Consider the following 20,822-nt stretch of genomic DNA (forward strand, 5'->3'; position numbering starts at 1 on the left):
GGACTCTGTTCTGGTGGAACTGGAACTGGAGCAGCCTGGTCTGGTGGAGGGGCTGGAATGAGATGGGCTTTGAGGTCCCTTCCAACCCCAACCATTCCATGGCTTAGTGAAACACTCCCTGTTCTTTGCATGCTTCATTCATCCATTGGGACTGACTGCTCCTCTTCCAGACTGCCATGGGCTGTCCAGAGAGGTCAGAGGAAAGGCTGTTTGAATGCTCCACAATCCCTGTTCCCTATTCCATCCCAGCTGCCCCAGGAGCCCCATCCTCCCCCCAGCCTTAGCCCAGCAGCCCCAGCCTCGGGTGTGGGCTCTGCCCGGTCAGGGTTGCGGTGCTGGAGGGGACACACAGGCCGTGGCACGTCCTGGAGATGGGGAAATGAAAGCACCCATTCTAAATATAACCCCTTGTTTTTGGGCCAGGGGATGGAAAGGCAGCCCCCAGTACTTGGTAAACATGTGCTGGCAGGCAGATGAGTGGTGCTGGGTTTAGTTTTTAGTCAGCAGTGTGCAGCTGCAGGTGGCTGGTTCTGTCACAGAACGTGGCTGGGGATGTTCTGGCTGCTCCTTGTTCTCGGAATATAATCTCTGTGGGTTTGTATTTAGGCTTGGAATCCGTGGCTGGATAATTTCCGTGTATGTTTATGTTTCTGAGCCGCCCTCCCTCCCCCCCCAACAAGCACAGCAATCAGGATTTTGATGACAAACCAGATTTGCAGCGGGAGATCCGTCCTGGCGGGGCGGGGGCGCTTCCAGGGCCTGTGGAACTGATGCAAAGTAAACTTCCCTGGGAGGTGCCTTCAGTCTCCTCTGGGTGATTGGAAAACCTATGGAAGAACACTGGAGAAAGTCAGGGGCTGAATCCAATTAGTGCCTGATTCTCTCTCCCCCTCCTGCCTTTTACTTGCCGTTGATCTGAGAGCAGAGGCCTTCGGGGGGATCTCTCGGGTCTCCTGGGTTTTGTGGCTCTGAACAAGACATCCCTGCTCTGCTCCTGCTTGAGAACATCAAAAGCTTGGATTTGTTAAATATTTAACTGCTCTGCAGAGAGAGGAGATGGGAGAAATGGTGTTGGCAGTGGAAAGAGGAGCTCTTACCCAGAGATGCTGGTGGCCACTTCAGCACTGCTGCCTCCAGCAGCCTCCTGTGCCTGAAAGCTTTGACCTTTGGAGGCAACTGTTGTGTGTTTGTGAAGTCTTCCCATGGGGACAGGCTGGGAGAGCTGGGGCTGTTCAGCCTGCAGAAGAGGAGGCTCCAGGGAGACATGAGAGCCCCTTCCAGTGCTTAAAGGGGGCTTATAAAACAGAGGGAGAGCGACTTTCTACCTGGGCAGACAGTGATAGGACAAGAGGGAATGATTTAAAACTGAAAGAGGAGAGGTTTAGGTTAAACACTGGGAACAAATCCTTCCCTGTGAGGGTGGGGAGGCCCCCGGATCCCTGGAAGTGTCCAAGGCCAGGTTGGAACAACCTGGGCTGGTGGAAGGTGTCCCTGCCCATGGCAGGGGTGGCACTGGATGAGCTTTAATGTCCCTTCCAACCCAAACCATCCTGTGATTCTCTGACTTTGTGGCTGCAGTACAAAGTCCTAAGATGTGACCACATGTGAAGGGAAAAGGTTTAGGCCCTGGGGGTTCTCACCAGTGCCACTGCAGTGCCAGGAGTGTGTTTGTAGACTCAAGGCAATCAGAGCTCATTTCCCTGCTGCTGCAGCTTCCCCTGGCTGTGTGGGCAGCTGCCAGCCTGCTGTGTCCCGTGCCACTGCACTCCCTGGGCATATCCACGAGCTGGATTCACCTGCCAGCTGGGCCCTGGAACCTGTGGAGGACCTACAGCTCCAGCAGGGACCTCTGGAGAAGGTGGGAATCCCTGCTGGCTGCAGGGTGAGGCCCTGGAGCTGCCCAGAGGGTTCCTCTTCTAATTGGTGTTGCTTAATAGAGGAAGACAAAGATTCTCTGAAGGCCCAGTAGTATCTGGATTCCCCTGGGCGATGAATTCAAGGTGTGCCACGTTCCCTCTCTGAACACAAGCCCCTCTCTGTGCATGTTTACACCCAGGCTGCACACAGAGACGCTGTCAGGTGAGAAGCTGGGCTGAGAGCAGAGCTGGGAGTAACCCCAGGGCTAAAGAGCTTATCTGAAATTGGAAAAACCCACAACTTTCTGACATTCATTTTCTTTGCCTTAGTTACAACTTGCTCTTAACTATATTTCAGATCTGAAATGTCGGTGTGACAGCTGTTCACCTCTGTGAATAATTTATTGGGAAGGAGAAGGAGGAATTTGCCTGCTCTCTGGTGCTCACCCAGTCCTGTTCTTTGCCCAGTGCTCCCAGACTGCACCTTCCATGCCAAACACCATAAATATTTCTGTCCCAAACTACACAGAGGCTCTATAGACCCTTCCAGCATTCCTTGCAGTTTGTGTGTGGTTGATCCAACTTCCAAGGAATGTTCTGGGTTTGGAGCACATAAATCAGTGTTAGTTAACCATGTCATCATCCAAGAGGGGAAATGCTGCTCTGATGGCACAAGCTTTGGTTTATCCCAGAGAAGAAATGTCAGCTCAGCTCCAGCTGGTCACTAACCCTGTCCCTGCTCACCTGCAAGGGGCACTTTGCTTTTCCCATACCTGGATCTCCCGCTCCTCTGTGGTGGCTTTGGGCTTGCAGGGCTCTGGAGGGAGCTAATACAGTTGGAATCAAAAGATACTGTTAATAAAAGCAGTTTATAGGGTTGTATTCAGCTGGATCAGCTCCCTGGTTGGTGTGATGTGACACAACCCCAGAGTGGTTTGGGTTGGGAGGGACCTCAAAGCCCACCCAGTGTCACCCCCTGCCATGGGCAGAGACACCTCCCACTGGCCCAGGTTGCTCCAACCTGGCCTTGGACACTCCCAGGGATCCAGGGGCAGCCACAGCTTCTCTGGGCAACCTGTGCCAGGGCCTGCCCACCCTCCCAGGGAGCAGTGACTGATGCTTGACTCCTGAGAATCACATTGTCTCTGAGGGACAGCCCTACAGTGCCCTGATTCCAGGGATTCCTCCTCCTTTTCAAGCCCTTTTGGGATGCCTGTGCCATCCAGCTCACAGCAGAGCTGTGTGTGAAGGCAGTCTGGTCTTGGTTGCTCTTGGCTGCAGTTCAGAGCATCCTCTTGCTCCAGCTGAAGCTCCTCCTTTTCCTTGATAAGTGTTATGTTTTTCCAGAGTGTCCCTGCAGATCAGGCCTTTCTTCTCATCCAGGGGAAATGTGGGTCTTTTTCTGCTGAGATTTTAAATCCAGCTTATTTAGTTGTGCCATTAAGGTGATTGTTTAATGCTTGCTAGAAAAGTGTTCTCTCTTTTTTTTTTGTTTTTTTTTTTTTTCCCTAACTCTAACAGACCTTTAGCCATGTTGTTGTTATCATTTAACAGCAGGCACAGAAACATTTGGTGTCACAAGCTCCTGTTCCTTCTAAGAGACTGAATGGAACCCCAGTTCCCCACCCTCTCCTGCTACCACAAACAGGCTCAATCAGACTCTTTCGAGGTGGTTTCTGTTTCCTGGGAACCATCTTAACCTGCCCTCGTGGGGCCAGTGGGTCTCAGAGCTCATCTCACCTCCTACAAGTATCAGCAGAACACACGAGGGGAGCACTGAAAAGAGCAGATACTCAGATATTATTTTCTCTCTTGGATTCTGCCTTGAAGTGGAGGCTTGTCCTTTAAGCTGCCTTAAAAATTAATACATTAATGTTCCCAGAATACTCAGATACTGGAAGAGAAGGATAATGATGGAAAGGATCTCATCCAGCTGTTCTGAAAATAGGGTGATTTGAATGAAAAATCTCTATCAGTTGGCAGGTTTTGGCTGTGTCTGGGCCTGGTTCTAATCCCCACTCTGAGGATTTTTTTTTTTTTGTTTGTTTTGCAACATGCACTTCATTATTCCTCCCTGATTTAGCAACTTGTGCATCAAGTTACACAGATTTTAGATGAGTTTAATCCTACCTGTCAGTGTGTTTGTAGCTCTTGGCTGTGCGAGGGACAGATTTAATTGGAGAGCTCTGTCCTGTTCCATCCTCCCGGCACCACATGCCACTAAATTCAGGATGGAGCATTTCTCACTGTGCTTTAAAGTCTGGGGGTTTTTATCCACTTTTCATCTACCTCTAACTTCATTCAGCCTGTGCTCTTCCTGCGTGTCTGGGGGGATGTGTAAAACCTATTTTTATCTTCAGGAGAGTCTAAACCTCCCCCCTGTTGCTTTCTTTGTTTCCTCTGTGGGGGCCCCCCACCTTTTCCTGCAGGGGAGTTGTCTCAGGCTGCTCTAATGAATTCTTTTTTGGCTATTTCTTGTATCCTTGGGTTTTTCCTACCTACACAGAAACATGTTGTGCCAGAATTTTCCAGGAATCAGGTGAGTGCCAGGTCTGTAGCACACCACGTAAAACAGCTGAGATGGAAGGGATCTCTCAGTTCAGCCCAACCCCTTTGCCTTTGTAACATGGTGGATGACATTCACCTTCTTCCCTCCACTTTCTCACCCACCCTGCCCAGGTTCTCAGTGACTTTGAGATGATTCCCCCTGCTCTGAGTGCCCCTGGGTGAAGTTCACGCCCAGGTGATCTGCAAACATCCAGCAGTCGTGGGCTCATGTGCCTCCTGTGCCTTTCCTGCTCCTCTTTCCCGTTCCTGCCCCTTCGTCACTGAACACATCGAGTCTCCCTTGGTGTTAGAAAGTATTTAACAGCCTGAACCCAGCAGTTGCTGTTGTTCACTCTTCTTCCTTGCTGGGATGGGCAGTGCTTTCCTGGCTCTTCCCCTCCTGGTGGAATTTGAACTGAGTGCTTTACTCACCCCGAGCAGGTGGATCCCTGTGGCCAGCGAGGCTCAGCCTGGCTCTGAACTCTTCCTCCACACACTTAGCAGGACCTCTGTGCTCTTTCTTTGGGGAGCAGAGAGGGGGAAATCCCCCCCAGCTCTGTTTGTGGGGAAATTTTGCCTGTGTGGCAGGTGAGGTGTGGGAACCCGCCTGAAAATTGATGTGCAGAGATAAAGATCTCCCTGCTGTGCTGGGGATCCTTCCCTGGTGCATCCCAGTGATCCAATCGCACCAGAATGCTTTGATTTTCATGAAAAGGGGAATTACACTCCCAAGTAGAAAATCCCTGCTGTAGTCAACCAGTTCTTCTGATCTCTAAAAAAAAAGTGAAGAGGGAGAATTGAACAAATAAACCTTATCTTGTCTTTGGGCAGGTGACATTCTGGGTTGCCACAGAGTTTGACTTCCCATGCTGACACCAGTTACTCTCCCATTCTCACCAGTTTTGATGATTTTTCCCTGATATTTTGCTTCCCACGTTGGTGTATTTGAGTTCCTCTTAACATCCCTCTTCAGCCTGTATGTCATTAAATGGCATAATTAAGGCTCAGGTTACAGGAGTGACCTTTGCTTTGGAGCCCTAATGGTGAGCTGAACGAGATGGAGATGTCTGCACTGCTAATAATTTGTGTTTAGAAAGATCCTCATAATAGTATTGACATTTGGGCTGCATTGGTGAAATCAGCAGAGGGGAGATAAACTTAATCAAAATTCCTGCGTGGTGCAGAGGATCCCCCTGTGATTTCAGAGGTAACATTTGTGGTTTGTCATCACCTGTCTATTTTAATAAAGTCCTGCTTGTGCTTAAAACTTTGATTTTAGCCAGGTGAACGTGGCTGTCCAGGGGAGTCTCTGCTGGAGTCGCTTGTGGCAGTTGTGTTTGAAGAGGAACTAATTGCTTTGGGTTCAGGAATGTTCTGCCACCTGACTCAGCCCCTGCTCTCAATGTTGCCCATTCAGTGGCAACCCAATCTTGCAGCAGGTGCCAGTGCTGTGCTCAGGGTGCAGGTGTGGGTGTTGTTCAAGGCTGAGCAGGGGTTGTCCAGCACTGGCTGTCCAGATAAAGCCTGGGAATTCCAGGTGTCTCAGGGAGCCTGCTGGGCCCTGAGCTGGGAGTTCTGCTGGGAAAATCCCAGAGCCTGAGGGATCATCTGGAGCTGTGTCAGGGCAGGGTCAGGCTGGATCTCAGGGAAAGGTTCTTCCCCCACAGGGTGGTTGGCACTGAACAGGCTCCCCAGGGCAGTGGGCACAGCCCCAAGGCTGCCAGAGCTGCAGGAGGGTTTGGACAACGCTCTGAGGGACAGGGGGGGATTGTTGGGGTGTCTGTGCAGGGCCAGGGGTCGGACTGGATGGTCCTTGTGGGTCCCTTCCAGCTCAGGTAGACAGGGAGAGCTGTGAATTTACCTGTGTCTCACTCACCCCTCTGTGAGATTTGGCTGCACTGACAGTAGATATTGTGAATGTTTTTGATGCCTGCACTCTGACTCATGAATTCTGAGCTCTGGATTTCTGCAGTAGATTTTTTATCTGCAGACAAGGCCAGAATGATCAGCTTTATTGCTGCTTGTTCAGTGCACGGCACTGCTGCTCTGCAGGGTGTGGAGGGATCAGGCTCTGCTCGTGGCTGTGCCCTCCTGGAACTTCACTGCAGTGAGTGAACAGCCAAAGAGAGAGAGAGCAGCCTGTGGGTCAGGGGAAATCAGGTGGAAACCAGTTCTTTATGGCTGTAATACCCAGGAGCAGATGAAACCACAACAGAGCATCAGTGAGGTCACTGTGTGTCCTTTAGAGGCAGAACATGGCTCTGGGGTCTGTGCAGCCCTGAGGACTCTGGCAGGCAGGAGGGAGGTCACTGTGTGTGGGTGATGGGGGGGGTCACTGTGTGTGGGTGACAGACACCCCACTGCCCAAGCTCCCTAAGCTTATGATGGTGCAATGAACTGAGCTCAGCTCCTCTCAGTCTGAGCTCAGTGCCATCAGTTTGCTGCTTTTTTGGGTTTTAATGTGCATCTGAAGCACTGCAGGGCTCCTGTTGGATAGTTTGCATCCTTAAAGTCTAACTGCAAGACTGGAGTATAAAATAAATGCATTTTCATAGGTTCATTAGGGTTGGAAAAGACTTCTAACGTTGAGTCCAAGCATTGTTTTTACCTCTAAACCGTGTCCCCAAGTGCCACATCCACACACCTTTTGATCTCTTCCAGGGGTGGGGACTCCACCACAACCTGTGCCAGTGTCTGACCACCCTCTCTGTGAATGAATTCTTCCTAATATCCAACCTAAACAACATCCTTGGCACAACACTAAGGCCAGCTTGTCTGTCACCTTCAGCATGGAACAGTTCCCACTAATTACTGTGTTCCTTTTCCTTCAGACAATCAATACACTGAGATTTCTAAGGTTTCAGGTCAATTGTCTGGAAACAGAACAAAGGGATTTTTATCTACAGGGATATCTCGTGTTCCTCACTTCTCTGGGGCACAGTGAGGGATTTTGTGCAGCAGGGGGGATGGAGCAAGAGAAAGGAGAAGGTGCTGCTGAATTCCCTCCCCCTGTGATTGAACACTTGTGTTCAAAGTTAAGATTTTTCTCGAGGCAGATTCCAAGTGTGCTGTTTTCCCACAGGCTGCAGCAGGGACAGCTGCCTTGGGATGTCCTTGCTGGGCTGGCCAGTGAGGTGACAGTGGCAGGGGCAGTTGTTACTCTGGAGAAGGGCAGGAGATGGTGCTGGGAGGGGTCAGGGAGGCCCAAACCAAGGGAAGCACATCCTGGGTGCTTTGTATCTCCCCATCTGCCTCATCCACGGGCAAAGTGAGGAACTGGTACTTTTATTGTGCTTGAAATTGTGTAGGAAGAAATAAATTGAAATGCTGAAATACCCGCTGGGTCCTAATGTTGAAAATAAGTTTATTTCCTTGTAGCTTTGTTTTTACTCATTGGTCCTTGATATCAGCTGGAAAACAGAAAGAGGAGCTCTGCTGGGTCTTGACAAAATGAGTTCTAGGTTTCTCTTCTATTTCCTCACCACTCTGTGACCAGGCAGTGTCCAAACTCCTCAGTCCCTTGTACATGTCTTTTAAGTTGGGCAGTAGAGAACTCCTTTGTCTTCTCCAGGGAACTTCTGTGTTCTTTCCCTGGTTTTGCAGTTGGATCCCTCTGCCATGAAGCTGGGACTCTGTGCTTCTCTGAGTCCTGTTGCTGGAATAAATTAGAGTCTTTCAGGTCCTTCTGCTTACAGGTCAAGGATTTTGGGCTGATGGTTCTTGGAAGTGCTTTTCAGTTTTCTCAGTGTTTGCCCTCTGAACTTGCAGCCAGAGGTGGCTGTGTGATGTGGGACTGCTTAAAGCCCAGTGCAGGGGTAAAGATGAGGGTGTTACCCCCCAATACTCCTGGTGTTCTCCTTCAGGAATCAGGGCGGTGTGTCTGGGCTGTGTCTGCTTTGCTTGGTGCTCAGGGCATGTGCGGGTGTGAAAAAGAGGATGTGCAGCCCCTCCCTGCCTGGGGATGAGCAGCATCCCTGGGGGAGAGGTGTGTCATTCCCGTGTTTCCCAGGTGATCCCTGGTGCTGTGGGTTATCACCAGCAGCTGCAACTCGGGTGTCAGTCCTTGTGTGTGGCTGATGCAGGGAGAGCACTTGGGATGGTTTCGGAGGGATTGTTTTTTGGGACTGTTTCTTAGGGGTGATTTTCAGGGGCTGTTTTCCCTGGCACATCATTGGAAGGACTCTGATCAGCCTGTGTTTGGATTTCAGTGAGGAGGGCACTGAGCAGAGCTCAGGCACCTCCCTGTGCGGGTGATTCCCTCAGCGCTCCGTGGCTGTCCTGTCCTCCTCCCCCTTCCCAACCCTGCTCTCTCTGCCTTCCAGGCTGCAAGCACGTGAAGGGCATCCTCCTGTACGGGCCCCCAGGCTGTGGCAAGACCCTGATGGCCAGGCAGATTGGGAAGATGCTGAATGCCAGGGAGCCAAAGGTGGTCAACGGGCCCGAGATCCTCAACAAATACGTGGGCGAGTCGGAGGCCAACATCCGCAAACTGTTTGCTGATGCCGAGGAGGAGCAGAGGAGGGTAATGCACACACACACACTGGGGGGTGCCTGGGCCCCAGGGAGGCTCTGCAATCACCAGGTTCCTGCCTAAATCACACACTGAGTCACTGCCTGGCTTGGCACTAGAGCAGTTCCTTGCTGGTCAATGTTAGTGTTGTACAGCACAGTGGTGAAAACAGGCTCAGCACCTGGAAAGGCAGCTGAGTTCTGGCCAGCAGGCACAACCTTCCAGTTCCAGGCACACTCAGCTGGAAGCAATACAAGTGCTGTGCTTTGGGTTGTGTGGTGTCACCTGTGCCAAACCCCCTGAAAAAATGGGATTGCAAATTTTTTTTGCTGGTTTTAGTGTCTTTTTTTTTTTTTTTTTGGTGGGAGAGACGTAACTCATCTGTTTGGACTTTTGCTCCTAAGTTCAGGTGGCATCCTATAAAATAGGATGAATTCCAGATAAGATTCCAGGGTATCAGGTTTTTGGATTACAGGCAGACTGGTGTATTGTAGTCCTTGAAGTGCAATAATCAATACATTGTTCATTTTTCTCAGCAGAAAACTAATGGATGACAGTAATGTCTCAAAACTAGAAACTTTGAAACTGGAGATACATATTCTGTTTCTCCAGACTTGTTTTTTTACCCATTACTTTAGCTGGCTATCAAGACCCAATCTTTAGTTTCAAGGTGTAAATGCTTATTTCACGTGTGCTGGGGTAATTTTTCTCTGTTGTGGATCACTTAATCTTGATAGATTTTTTTGTAAATTAACATGTCAGGCAAGTCACAGTTAAGTACAGGGGAGTCTTTTCAGAAGTCATTAGCAAAGGATCCTTTAATTTTATTCATGCTCATGAGACACAGACTTTGGTGGTGGCTTGAAATGATGTAATTTCTTCAGCAGAAGGTTTATTAATCAGTCAGTCAGTCAGTGAGCTTTGTGTGGTAACCCAGAGCCACGTGAGCAATCTCCTCTGTGGTTGTTGCAGTATCTGAGGGCTCTTTCCCTTTGCAGTGACACACCTGTTAACATCCCCTGGGTATTGGCCGCAGGGGCCAGGGCTGATGACAGGCTGGGAGATTAGAAAGGTCTCCCAAAGGTTGGGGCTGTAATGAGCGTGTCTGGGGCACCTTGCCAGGGCCAGCACATTCACCCCCTGTTAACACGGGCTGCCCTGGCCACAGAGGATGTTTTACAGGTGGAATTTGAAGGGAAGAGGCTTCATAACACGGTCACAAAAAGTATCCTGTTCTCCTACCAGCTGCAACTGCCTCACCTCTGGGTGAACCTGGAAACAGCAGTGACTGCCAGGGACTGACTGGGCTCCCTAAAAATACTGAGCAAAGCTGCTCTGGCAAGCTGTGTATTTACCAACTTCAGCCCAGCCTGGTGCAGCCCTCCCTCCTCAGACAGGCCTTGTTCTCCAGCTCTCTCAGAGTGTTTCCCCAGCTCTGAGTGCTGAGACCTTTCGTTTTCCAGCTTTGGGCTCGGCTTTGCTTGTCCAGTCTAGTGCCCTTCCTTGAAACTATGAACTCCTGAGCTCGGGCAAAGCCCACCAGCCAGGCTGGTTTGGAGGTGGGCAGGGTGGGAGGGGGTCGGGCACACCCTCAGGTGCCATGGGGTGCTGAGCACACGGGGAGGTGTCATCTGGGAGCTCCCTCCGTGTCGGGTCGCCCTCGGCGCGAGTGGTGACACTCCTGACACGCCTGTCCCCCCCAGCTGGGAGCCAACAGCGGGGTGCACATCATCATCTTCGACGAGATCGACGCCATCTGCAAGCAGAGGGGCAGCATGGCTGGCAGCACCGGGGTGCACGACACGGTGGTGAACCAGCTGCTGTCCAAGATCGACGGCGTGGAGCAGCTCAACAACATCCTGGTCATCGGTAGGACGGCCCTCCCTCCGTGCTGGGGGCTGCTGGAACGCCCCTGGGGTTCCCCTCCTTGCAGCTGAGTTACCACTGCTGGTGTTGGGCTGATCCAAAGGGGTGGCTGCTGTTTGAGCAGCAGGTTTGGAGGGCTGTGACATCATGTTGCTGCTTTCAGCAACCCCTCCTGTAGCTTTTCAAAAGGAGTGTTTCATAGTCCCAGAACACCTGCAAGGGCTGGTGCACCGTGATGTGCTGGCCTGTGAAGGAGTGGGGCTGGGTAATCCCAAGGACAGGGAGGTACAGCCACCAGCATGGGTGTGATCCCTGACTCTCCCTCAGGGCATGGCTTTCCCAGCACTCAGTGAGTGTCTTCTGTCTGTTTTCTTGAGGCTCTTGGAGGTACCTCTGTGGGCTGTACCAGGGGTTGGATGCCTGTTTATTAAGCTCAGATAACACTTGTTTTGTTTTTGACTCTGAATTTAGGAATGACCAACAGACCTGACCTGATTGATGAGGCTCTGCTGAGGCCAGGGAGGCTGGAGGTGAAGATGGAGATCGGTAAGGACGCTGCAGATCCAATTCCTAAACTCCCTGTACCTACAGTAGGTACAGATTGCAAATACAGATCGTAATGGGAGCAGCTGACCAGGATGGCTCAGGTGCTGAACCTCACACAGCTCCCTCCAGAGTATTTAGGACCATTTTGGACTTTCCTACTGATAAACCTGATGTCAGTCTCTGTCCAGCAGAACAGGCAGGTCTGGGTAGGCAGGACCCTGAATCTCTTGTGTGAATGAAAGCAGCCAAGTCATGGCACCAGGTCATTCCTGGGTGGAAGTTGTGGAGCTGTTGAACTGGCAGAGCAGGCAGGAACAGTGTGTGAGCAGCTCTGGGCTTGAGGGAGTGCAGAGCATTCCATCTGCATGAAGTGACAGCGGTGACTTTCACTGCAGGAACTGCAGATTTATCCAGCACTTGCTGTGGCTTCTGGAATCAGCAGGGCTGGGTTTCCAGCAGAACTAAAAGTGGGCCAAGAGCTCTGTTTGCCATTTCATCTGGGGACTGGAAAGGAGCTGTGTGACCTTTGTAACTGTGCACATCTGCCTCAGGCTGGTGCAGATTAAACTGGGGAATACCTGATGATGTGGGCTTTGTTAAGAAATTAAGCCCATGAAAACAAGCCTCTGGCTTTACATTTGAGATCAGAGTTTGGTCACTGAAGATCGTAGTGAAGTCTAAAGAGGGACTGGCCTTGGGGGCTCAGTGCTGAGGTGACAATTCAGTGCAGAAAGTTTGAGTAGAGGACAGCCTGGGACTGATGAAAAGCTCAAAGATTCTGTTTTGTAGTGAAAAACCCAAATTGGTCAAAATCTGTGTTTAAGGTAGAGATTGAAAATGCAGTGTCAAATGTGGAGTTTGGAATAGCTCCTGAAACATTTCCACAGGCACCCAGATGTCACAGAATCCTGTCTGTGTTCTGAGCTGATGTAAAAACACTCAAACTGTAGCGAGTGAAAAACCAGAACAAGCAAAGAAGTTACAAGTATTAACATGTTTTGCTTTTTTTCAATGGCGGAAAATTAGACTAAAATGTCCATATAACCCTAAAACCCCTGTGGTGTCATGCCAGAGTGGCAGGTGAAATTGGAACTGTCAGTCTCCTCCTTCCAAGCAAGTAAATGCCCAACAGAGACTGTTCTTAGGGAGAGCAGGTGAGGTGGGTTGTTCTGCAGGTGCAGTACCTGCATCTTTGGTTGACAAAAGTGAATTAAATCAATAAACTCCAGGGACTGAGCCAGGGACCCCTGGAATAAATGGCCAAGTGACAAGGACTGAACAGTGCTGGGGACTGTGCACATTTTAAAATGTCTTTTCACATCCCCTCAGCACAAAGTAATCAGCAAAGGCTGGGAAGGAAGGATGGAAGGTGAGCTGAGAAGAGGGGGGCTTTGCCAGCGTGATGTGCCAGGCTGACTGGTTATGATCTCATTTCAGAAAAGGTTTCTCTGTACCTTCCATTATCTGTGTTTCAGAAGGGACTTGCTAAGGTGCAAACTGGGGAATGATCACTTCAGTTGAAGAAAAGGAGCATTTTATAGGAACAATATGGAGCAGGTGAAGAGGGAAATCAAGGCCCTGCATTGTAGGAGAGCAGACTTTCAGTTGATTCCGTAACTACTGGATGGGATTCCCTGGGAAAGGACACTCAGGGATCAAGGAACAGAACAGACTTTCCAAGAGCCTGCAGGGACAGGGAAGGAGCAGTGCCTTGTGCTGGGCAGAGGGCAGGGTTGGATGGGATATGGGAAGGAATTGTCACTGTGCTGAGGGGTTGGGGTGGGCTCTGTTACTGTGCCAGGTCTGCCAGACGAGAAGGGCCGGTTCCAGATCCTCCACATCCACACGGTGAGGATGAGGGAGCACCAGCTGCTGGCTGAGGATGTGGACATTGCAGAGCTGGCAGTGGAGACCAAGAACTTCAGTGGTGCTGAGCTGGAAGGTTTGGTTCGAGCTGCTCAGTCCACGGCCATGAACAGGCACATCAAGGTCAGTCCCGTCATCTCTCTCTGGGGCAAAAAAAGGGAGAATGGTTACATTTGGAATCTTGAATGTTCAGTAAAATCAGCTCTTGATCAGTAAAAACCTGCTCAGCCTCGATTGTGAGGAAAGCAAATCATACCTTGATTGAAGTGAGTGAGGAATCTTTTGGTGGTGAGACATTTGTATCTCCTGGGAGTGCTCTTTCTGCAGGAAAAAGGACTCTTTCTGCTAATTATTCTTGTATAACCATAGTACTGAAACAGTTATTAATTGTTTCCTATAGCAAAACCCCACAAATGGGTCCTGACATCTCAGTGTGCCTCAGGAGATGAATTTCATGTGGGCACCACTTTTCCCTGTGCTTTTCTGTGGTTCAGAATTACCTCTTCCCTCTGCTGCCCTTGAGAGGCTCTTGCACAGCTCAGTGGGCTGGAAAGGGGTGGTTTGTGAGGGTGTTTTGGGAAAAACTGGAAGTCTTGAGCTCAGTTTATGGCTTGGACCCAGGAGGGGAGGTGGAAATGGGAACAGTTGTGGGGAGGGATCTGCAGGAGCCTGTGCAGCTCAGAGTGCTCACAAATAACTCACTGTGAGTGGAGAGGGGGGAAAGGGAGGGTCCAAACTCAGGGCTGGTTTGTGGGCACAGAGACCAAGGTCAGATCTGGGGATCTGCAGGGGCATTTGGGGTGGTGTGAGTGCACAGAGTGTCAGTGAATTCAGCAGTGAATTCCCACAGGTGGAGGCAGTGATGGGAGCTGACCTGGGGTTACCTGGGTCAAGTTCTTGGAGTCAGAATGGTCTGGGACTCTCAGCTCAGTCCCTGGCAGTGAAAATAGCAAGTGCAATGTTAGCATTCACTAGGAGAGGTAAACAGAGCAAAGGTGGGGCTGTGATTATGTCACAGATAAAATCCCTGGTGTTCCTGGATCTGTGCAGCCCTGGGACACCCACCTTGGGGAGGTTGTGGTGGACCCAGAGTGTGGGATGGCAACAGGAGGGTTTTCACTGGAAAAATGATTAAACTAGGATTTGCTAGCCTGAAAAAAAGTTTGCTGAAGGGTTATGGGAAGTGTGTGAAGCCACGAGTGTGCTGGGATCAGGGAATGGGAAGGAGTGTTTGCTGCTCCTGCTGCAGGAGCTCGGGACAGCAGAGCAGTTGTGCTCTGTGGGAAGTGAATCCCTCGCTCCAGGGATGCTGAAACACTGATCAGATTCAGAGGGGGTTGGACAAAGTCTTTTATTGCAGGGAAGCGCTCCCATGCTGATCATCCCAGTGGCCACTGAGGTGTGGAACATTCCCAGCTCCCTCTCTTCTCAAGGAACATTTCCCAGCCTTCCCAGTTCCCTCTGACTGGGAGGTTCAGTGTGTCCTTAACTGGGAGAGGGCTGAGAATGCAGATGCAAAGCAGCACTGGGTGGTGGTGAAAGGTGAGGTGGTGAGGGAGGAGGCTGAGGCACAGCCCCTGCTCCTGGGGGGCAGTTCCTGCAGGGAAGAGCCCTGCACATCAGTCCTGCAGAACTGGGCTCTTGTTCAGGAAAAACCTGCTCAGCCTCGAATGTGAAGAGAGCAAATCACACCTTGATGGAAGTGAGTGAGGAATCCTTTGGTGGGGAGACATTTCTGTCTCCTGAGAGTGCTCTTTGTAAAGGGAAAAGGACTCTTTCTGCTAATTATTCTTGTATAGCCAGAGCACTTGCAAAGTTATTAATTGCTTCCTGTAGCAAAAAACCACAAACATCAACACTTTCTCATTTTCTTAAAAAATAAGTAAATCAGCAGTTCTGGAGGGATTTTCATCCCTTTGCAGGCAAACCATTTTCCTTAAATAATTAATTTTGCTTGTGGTTGATGCCTTCTCAGTGCCTGAGTTTTGGGTGAGTCTGGGGACTGCTGTTGTTCTGATGCATTCCCTGTTGTGCCAGGATGTCATGTGGGAGAAGGGAAGATGTCCTTGTGCAAATGGAAGAGAGCAGTCCCCTCCTTTGGGTCGGGTTGTGATTGACATCCCAGTCATCCATGGATTTGTATTCCACATGGGAAGCAGCCACGCTTTGCTTTGCTTTTCAAACGCTTTGACATAGTATTTTTGGATAATATTAGTTATTCTGAAGATGTTTTCAGCCAAATGATGCACTAAGGTACTTTATTCTCTCCTACATGCACTGAAAATTTAAAATATACATCATAGGCCTGACCCAGTTTTCAGAAGCACCTGTGAGAGACAAATGGAAAATGAAGGGGCATTTGATCAGGGTCTTCTGAATCATTTAAACCCTTCTGATTATCTCTCAAAGTGTGAAAAATTAAAGCACAGAACTCCTGGAAGGCTGGGGAGGGTAAAAGCTCCCCTGGGTTTAAATGTACAAACAACTTGAGGAACGACATCAGCCTTTGGAATGATCTTCCCTGGGAAGTGGGGGGTTCTCCAGCATTGCAGACTTTGGAGATTGAGCTGGACCATCTTGTCTTGACTGTCCTTCTACCAAGATGATCCTCAAGGTCCTTTCCAGCCTGGAATTCTGTGGATGGATCCATGTAATTCCTGAGTGCTGCCCAAAGCCCTTTGCAGTCCTGGCTCCAGTGACTCCCCAGCTGGAATCCCTCCCTGGGTTTCACTGGAGCATTCCTGCTAATTTGCTTCCAGGGAAAACTCAAAGTTTGAGGGCATTCAACCCTACCCTGACACACAACACTATTACAGGTCCCAGGCAAAGCAGAATTAAGGATTGCCAGGGGAGGGAAAGGATTATCAGTGTCAGATCCTGAAGGATTCTCCAAAGTCAGTCACTGCTCAGCTGGCTGATCATTCCCTGCTCGTTTGACAGGAGAATGGAGCATCCAGTTTGCTGCTTCTGAAACCTTCCCAGGAAAATAAGAACAGAGTAAACCAGTGCCGGGCCCTCCTGCTGAGCACCCCAGTGCCCAGCAGTGACCTGGGGGCTCCCTGGGGCTGGGTGTGGCTGTGGGAGCTGAGCTGGGAGCTGAGCTCTGCTCCGGGGCTGTCCAGCACATGCCCCTGCAGGGACATTTGTCACAGGAGCATCAGTGCAGGGAGGGTGATGAGGGCTCTGTGTGATGCTGCTGCTGCACCTCGGGGCCTTCTCTTGCCCTTTTAGGCCAGCAATAAAGTGGAAGTGGACATGGAGAAGGCCGAGAGCCTCCGTGTGACCAGGGGAGACTTCTTTGCGTCCCTGGAGAACGACATCAAACCGGTGAGTGGGGATGTGGAGCTCCTGGGACAGCCCCCCAGGGTGGGGGGGAGCAGATTCCTGCTGGGATCACACAGGCAGCGGTGCCCCAGGGCTGACAGTGCCCTGTGTTGGGGGGGTGACAGTGGGGAGCCTCTGGGGCTCTGTCTGTGCCTGTTGCTGCTGGAGAGTAATGAAAAACAAAAGAACAGGTAAAGAACAACTCAGAATTTCTTCTCCTTACCATATGTGCTCTCTCCTCTTTAGGCCTCTTTCAGTTCCAGGGTGACAGCTTTAACATGGGCTGCAGGAAGAGGCTTAAGCCTCCTTTCTGAGAATTGTCTTCACAGGATGTGCAGTCAGAACCCACTGGCAACTTGCCCTGGCTAGAGCTGGTTGTGAGGGCGTGTGTAAAGATGTGCCTGGCCTGCACCCCTGTCCAGCTGGAATGCTGGGAGTCACCAGTGGGTCTGACTGTCTCACTTCAGCACTTCCAGGCCCTTGGCCCCCGTCATTTTGGTGACACTTTAATTGTTTTGTGTGCTTTCTGACATGGCACTTTCTGGTAAAAGAAATGTCCCTACTTTTACCCAGGCCTTCGGGACCAACCAGGAGGACTATGCCAGCTACATCATGAACGGCATCATCAAGTGGGGAGACCCTGTGACGAGGGTGTTGGACGATGGGGAGCTGCTGGTGCAGCAGACCAAGAACAGCGACCGCACCCCGCTGGTCAGCGTGCTGCTGGAAGGTACCCAGGGACACCCACGGACACCCAGGGGACACCCAGGGACACCCAGGGGACACCCAGGGACACCCAGGGGACACCCTGGGCACTCCTCACGCTGCTCCTGCCACCGGCACCCCCCACTGCCGGTTCCATCCTGTGCCTGTGTGTGTAGGAAGCAGGTGGGGGGGGAGAAATGGAGCTGGGCTCTCCCAGTGTGCTGGGGGGAAGTTGCTTCGGATGGTAACACTGGCTGCTCAGATGGAGGGAGTTCGGGTCAGAGGGTGGGTTTGGCCTCAGAGGGTTTTTCCAGCCTGCTTGATTCTGTGAGAAATCCTGTGTTTGGAACAAGGGAGAAGAAATGTACCCAGATAATAACCAAAATATACCAGTTAATACCCAAACTGTACCAGTTAATACCCAAAATATACCCAGTGAATGCCCAAAATGTACCCAGTTATTACCCAAAATATACCAGTTAATACCCAAACTGTACCAGTTAATACCCAAAATGTACCAGTGAATAACCAAAATACACCAGTTAATACCCAAAATGTAGCAGCTAATGCCCTGCACGTGGCTGTTTTACAGTGAAGGTGTCTCAGGCTGAGTCAGTTGTCTCAGTTCCCTTTGAAGTCACTGCAGAGCTCATCAGTGTAATGAACTGAGTTCCAGCAGCTGAGGTGTCTCTGTCAGCCAGAGCTGCATTTCCCTTTATCCAGACTGGTGCTGGCTGTGCAGAGTTCCCAGACACTGGAAGCAGGTGCTGCAGTAGAATTTGGAGTTTAGCTCTTCCCTCTTTATTTTCCTGAAAGGTGGATGGCCACTGTTGCTTGGTGGTTCTGTAGCTTTGGAATTAACCCTGAGCAGAGCCCCTGGATGACTCTGTGTGTCTGTGACACATGTCCTGTGTGCAGTTCCTTCTGGCCCCCCAGTTAATCTGTGTTGGGTTCATGGATCCAGATGTCTTTGGTCTCTGAATTATCCTGGTGTGAGTTCAGGCCAAAGCCCAATTGCCTTTGTCATTATTTCCCTGGTGTTTCTGCTGGCTTGTTTGCCACAGTACCAGCAGAAATCATCTTTAGAGGGGACATAAACACAGTTCAAGAAGTTTCCCAAAAGCACAAACTGACTGATTTTGGTGCAGTGGCCAGTCCTGCAGAATATGTAATGTCCTCTTTTGGTTTCATGGCAAATCAGTCTGCATGTGCTCAAATGGTTCCATTCATTGGAGGACTGGGTTGGACTGGATTGGGTTGGACTGGATTGGACTGGATTGGATTGGACTGGACTGGATTGGATTGCCCCAGGAGTCTGTTGCTCCTTCTGCAAGTAGAAGGAAAGGTCCTTTCAAATGCAGATACCTCTGGCTGGGATGAAAACATGCTGTAAATATGATCCACACTGATCATTGCCAGAGCTGCTTTCTCCTGTGTTTATTCATTGCTTGTGCTTTGTCTCAGGTCCCCCCCACAGTGGGAAAACTGCTCTAGCAGCAAAAATAGCTGAAGAATCCAACTTCCCCTTTATCAAGATCTGTTCTCCAGATAAGATGATTGGGTTTTCTGAAACAGCCAAGTGCCAGGCCATGAAGAAGGTAAGTACAGGTCCTGTTCTCTGCCTGATCACAGCCCAGTTCTGGGTTCTCTCAGGGAGGGAAAGGTGAATCACCCTTGGGATGGTGTTTTCTGCTCTCTCTGGGTCCAGAATTTCTGTGCATGTATTTATTTGTAAAGTTGAATGGATCATAGAATTGTAGACTGGTTTGAGTTGGAAGGGACCTTAAAGACCATTCAGTCCCACCCCCTACCACAGGCAGGGACACCTTCCACCAGCCCAGGTTGCTCCAAGCCCCGTCCAACCTGGCCTGGGACACTTCCAGGGATCCAGGGGCAGCCACAGCTTCTCTGGGCAACCTGTACCAGGGCCTGCCCACCCTCACAGGGAGGAATTTCTTCCCAATATCCCATCTAAATCTACCCTGCTACATCTTAAAGCCATTCCCCTTGCCCTGTCACTCCAGGCCCTTGCAATAATGCTTTTGTGACACTGGGTGACTCAGGGAATGTTTCAGAGCCTGCTCTCAGGATACTTGCCTTGTCCATTCTCAGTTTTTTCCTCTCAGTGCTACTGTGTTTGCTGAAGCCACACCAGCAGGTCTGGCTGTGGCTGTTGTATTTGCTGCTGAGTTTAACCCTGAGGGGTTTTGCTGGTTGCAGATCTTTGATGATGCCTACAAGTCCCAGCTCAGCTGTGTGGTCGTGGACGACATCGAGCGCCTGCTGGGTGAGTCAGGGAGGGAGAGCCGTGCTGGCTGCTGCAGCACTGCTGATATATTGACACACTGAAACACTGCAAACTGGACGTGGTCTGGCACCACTTGCTTTGGGAGCACTGGGCTGGTTTTGATGCAGTTAAATGTACATCTGCTCGTGGGCAATAAAGTGCATTTTTCCTTTCAGACTATGTCCCCATCGGACCTCGGTTCTCCAATCTGGTCTTGCAAGCCCTGCTTGTGCTGCTGAAGAAGGCCCCCCCTCAGGTAAGGCCGAGTGAGGTGCCCTGTTCCTGTGGGAACTGGGACAGGGGGAGCTTTGGGTGTGCTGGGAGCTGCTGTGCTGCCAGTGGTGTTGGTGCCTTTGTCCCTGAGTCAGCCACGTTAATCCCAGCCTGCTGCTCTTCATCCACTTGGGCATTTCTGGGATAACCACAAGGGATTCCACTTGAAATATCTAATTACTGAGGGCTGAATCTTCTGCAGTCAGTCCTAAAAATACTGACTAAGCAAACCCATTTAAGCTTCACCATGTAAAGCTGAAACACTCCAGCTGCCTGTTCTCTGAGGAGCTGTTTGGGCCAGACCAAGCCCTGGCTCACCACGTGCTCCCTCCCTGTTTATAAATCAATTTCTCTGTGATCTGTGATTGTGGTTGTCAGAGGTGTTATTTGTTCTTAACCTGAAATGATCAGGTGTTAATTACAGTGACTGGGGAGGTGCCTCTCATGCTGATCCTCGATGAGATTCAAGAACATCCCAAGTGCTGAGGGTTCTGCAGCTCACCCTGAATGAGACAGGCAGGCAGGGCCTCCTTTCTTGTTTGCCATTTCCCCGTTGTTCACTGGATCTCTGCTCTCTGTGCATGAATAAATAACATCAGAACAGGAACACCTTGAAAGTTGGTGTCAGGAAACAGCAGCGAAGCTCAGCCTGGGTGAAGTCAGATTTTTGTCATGTTTAATATCCTGGCACAGCAACCTGTGTGTGAGTGTTGTTTTCATTACAGAGGCTGGTGAAAAGACCTTTCAAACACACGACTTTGAACTCAATTGTAGTGCCACAGGCCCTGAGTTCCCTGTGTGACTGTCAGCCTGGGAGAACAAAGATCTCCCCAGTGAGCTTTCTAGGCCATATGAAGTCTGTGACATAACAGAACCCAAGTTTAGCACGTGGTTGGGACAGAGCAGCTGCCTGTGTGCAACAGCACAGCCATTTCTGATCCCAGAGTCTCATGGAATCATTGACCTGTTACTGGGTGTTCCACAGTGCCAGGACGTGATTGTTCCCATAAATCAGTAGGGAAAACGGGGCTTGATTTGGTTC

General features: G+C 50.5%; 1 protein-coding gene across 2 annotated transcripts in view; it reads left to right on the top strand.

The window, feature by feature from the left end:
- Positions 1-20,822, top strand: part of NSF (N-ethylmaleimide sensitive factor, vesicle fusing ATPase) — a 60,837-nt gene that overhangs the window by 25,971 nt on the left and 14,044 nt on the right. For both annotated transcript variants that reach the window (XM_050327555.1, XM_050327554.1), the window contains exons 9-17: positions 8,726-8,925; positions 10,617-10,782; positions 11,251-11,325; positions 13,127-13,314; positions 16,423-16,518; positions 17,089-17,245; positions 18,685-18,818; positions 19,441-19,507; positions 19,684-19,763. In XM_050327555.1, coding sequence (XP_050183512.1) covers positions 8,726-8,925; positions 10,617-10,782; positions 11,251-11,325; positions 13,127-13,314; positions 16,423-16,518; positions 17,089-17,245; positions 18,685-18,818; positions 19,441-19,507; positions 19,684-19,763 — 1,163 coding nt within the window. The remainder of the gene's footprint in view (positions 1-8,725; positions 8,926-10,616; positions 10,783-11,250; positions 11,326-13,126; positions 13,315-16,422; positions 16,519-17,088; positions 17,246-18,684; positions 18,819-19,440; positions 19,508-19,683; positions 19,764-20,822) is intronic.

The sequence above is a fragment of the Myiozetetes cayanensis genome, unplaced genomic scaffold, assembly GCF_022539395.1.
Source record: "Myiozetetes cayanensis isolate MyiCay16 unplaced genomic scaffold, myiCay2020 scf34, whole genome shotgun sequence".
NCBI lineage: Eukaryota > Metazoa > Chordata > Aves > Passeriformes > Tyrannidae > Myiozetetes > Myiozetetes cayanensis.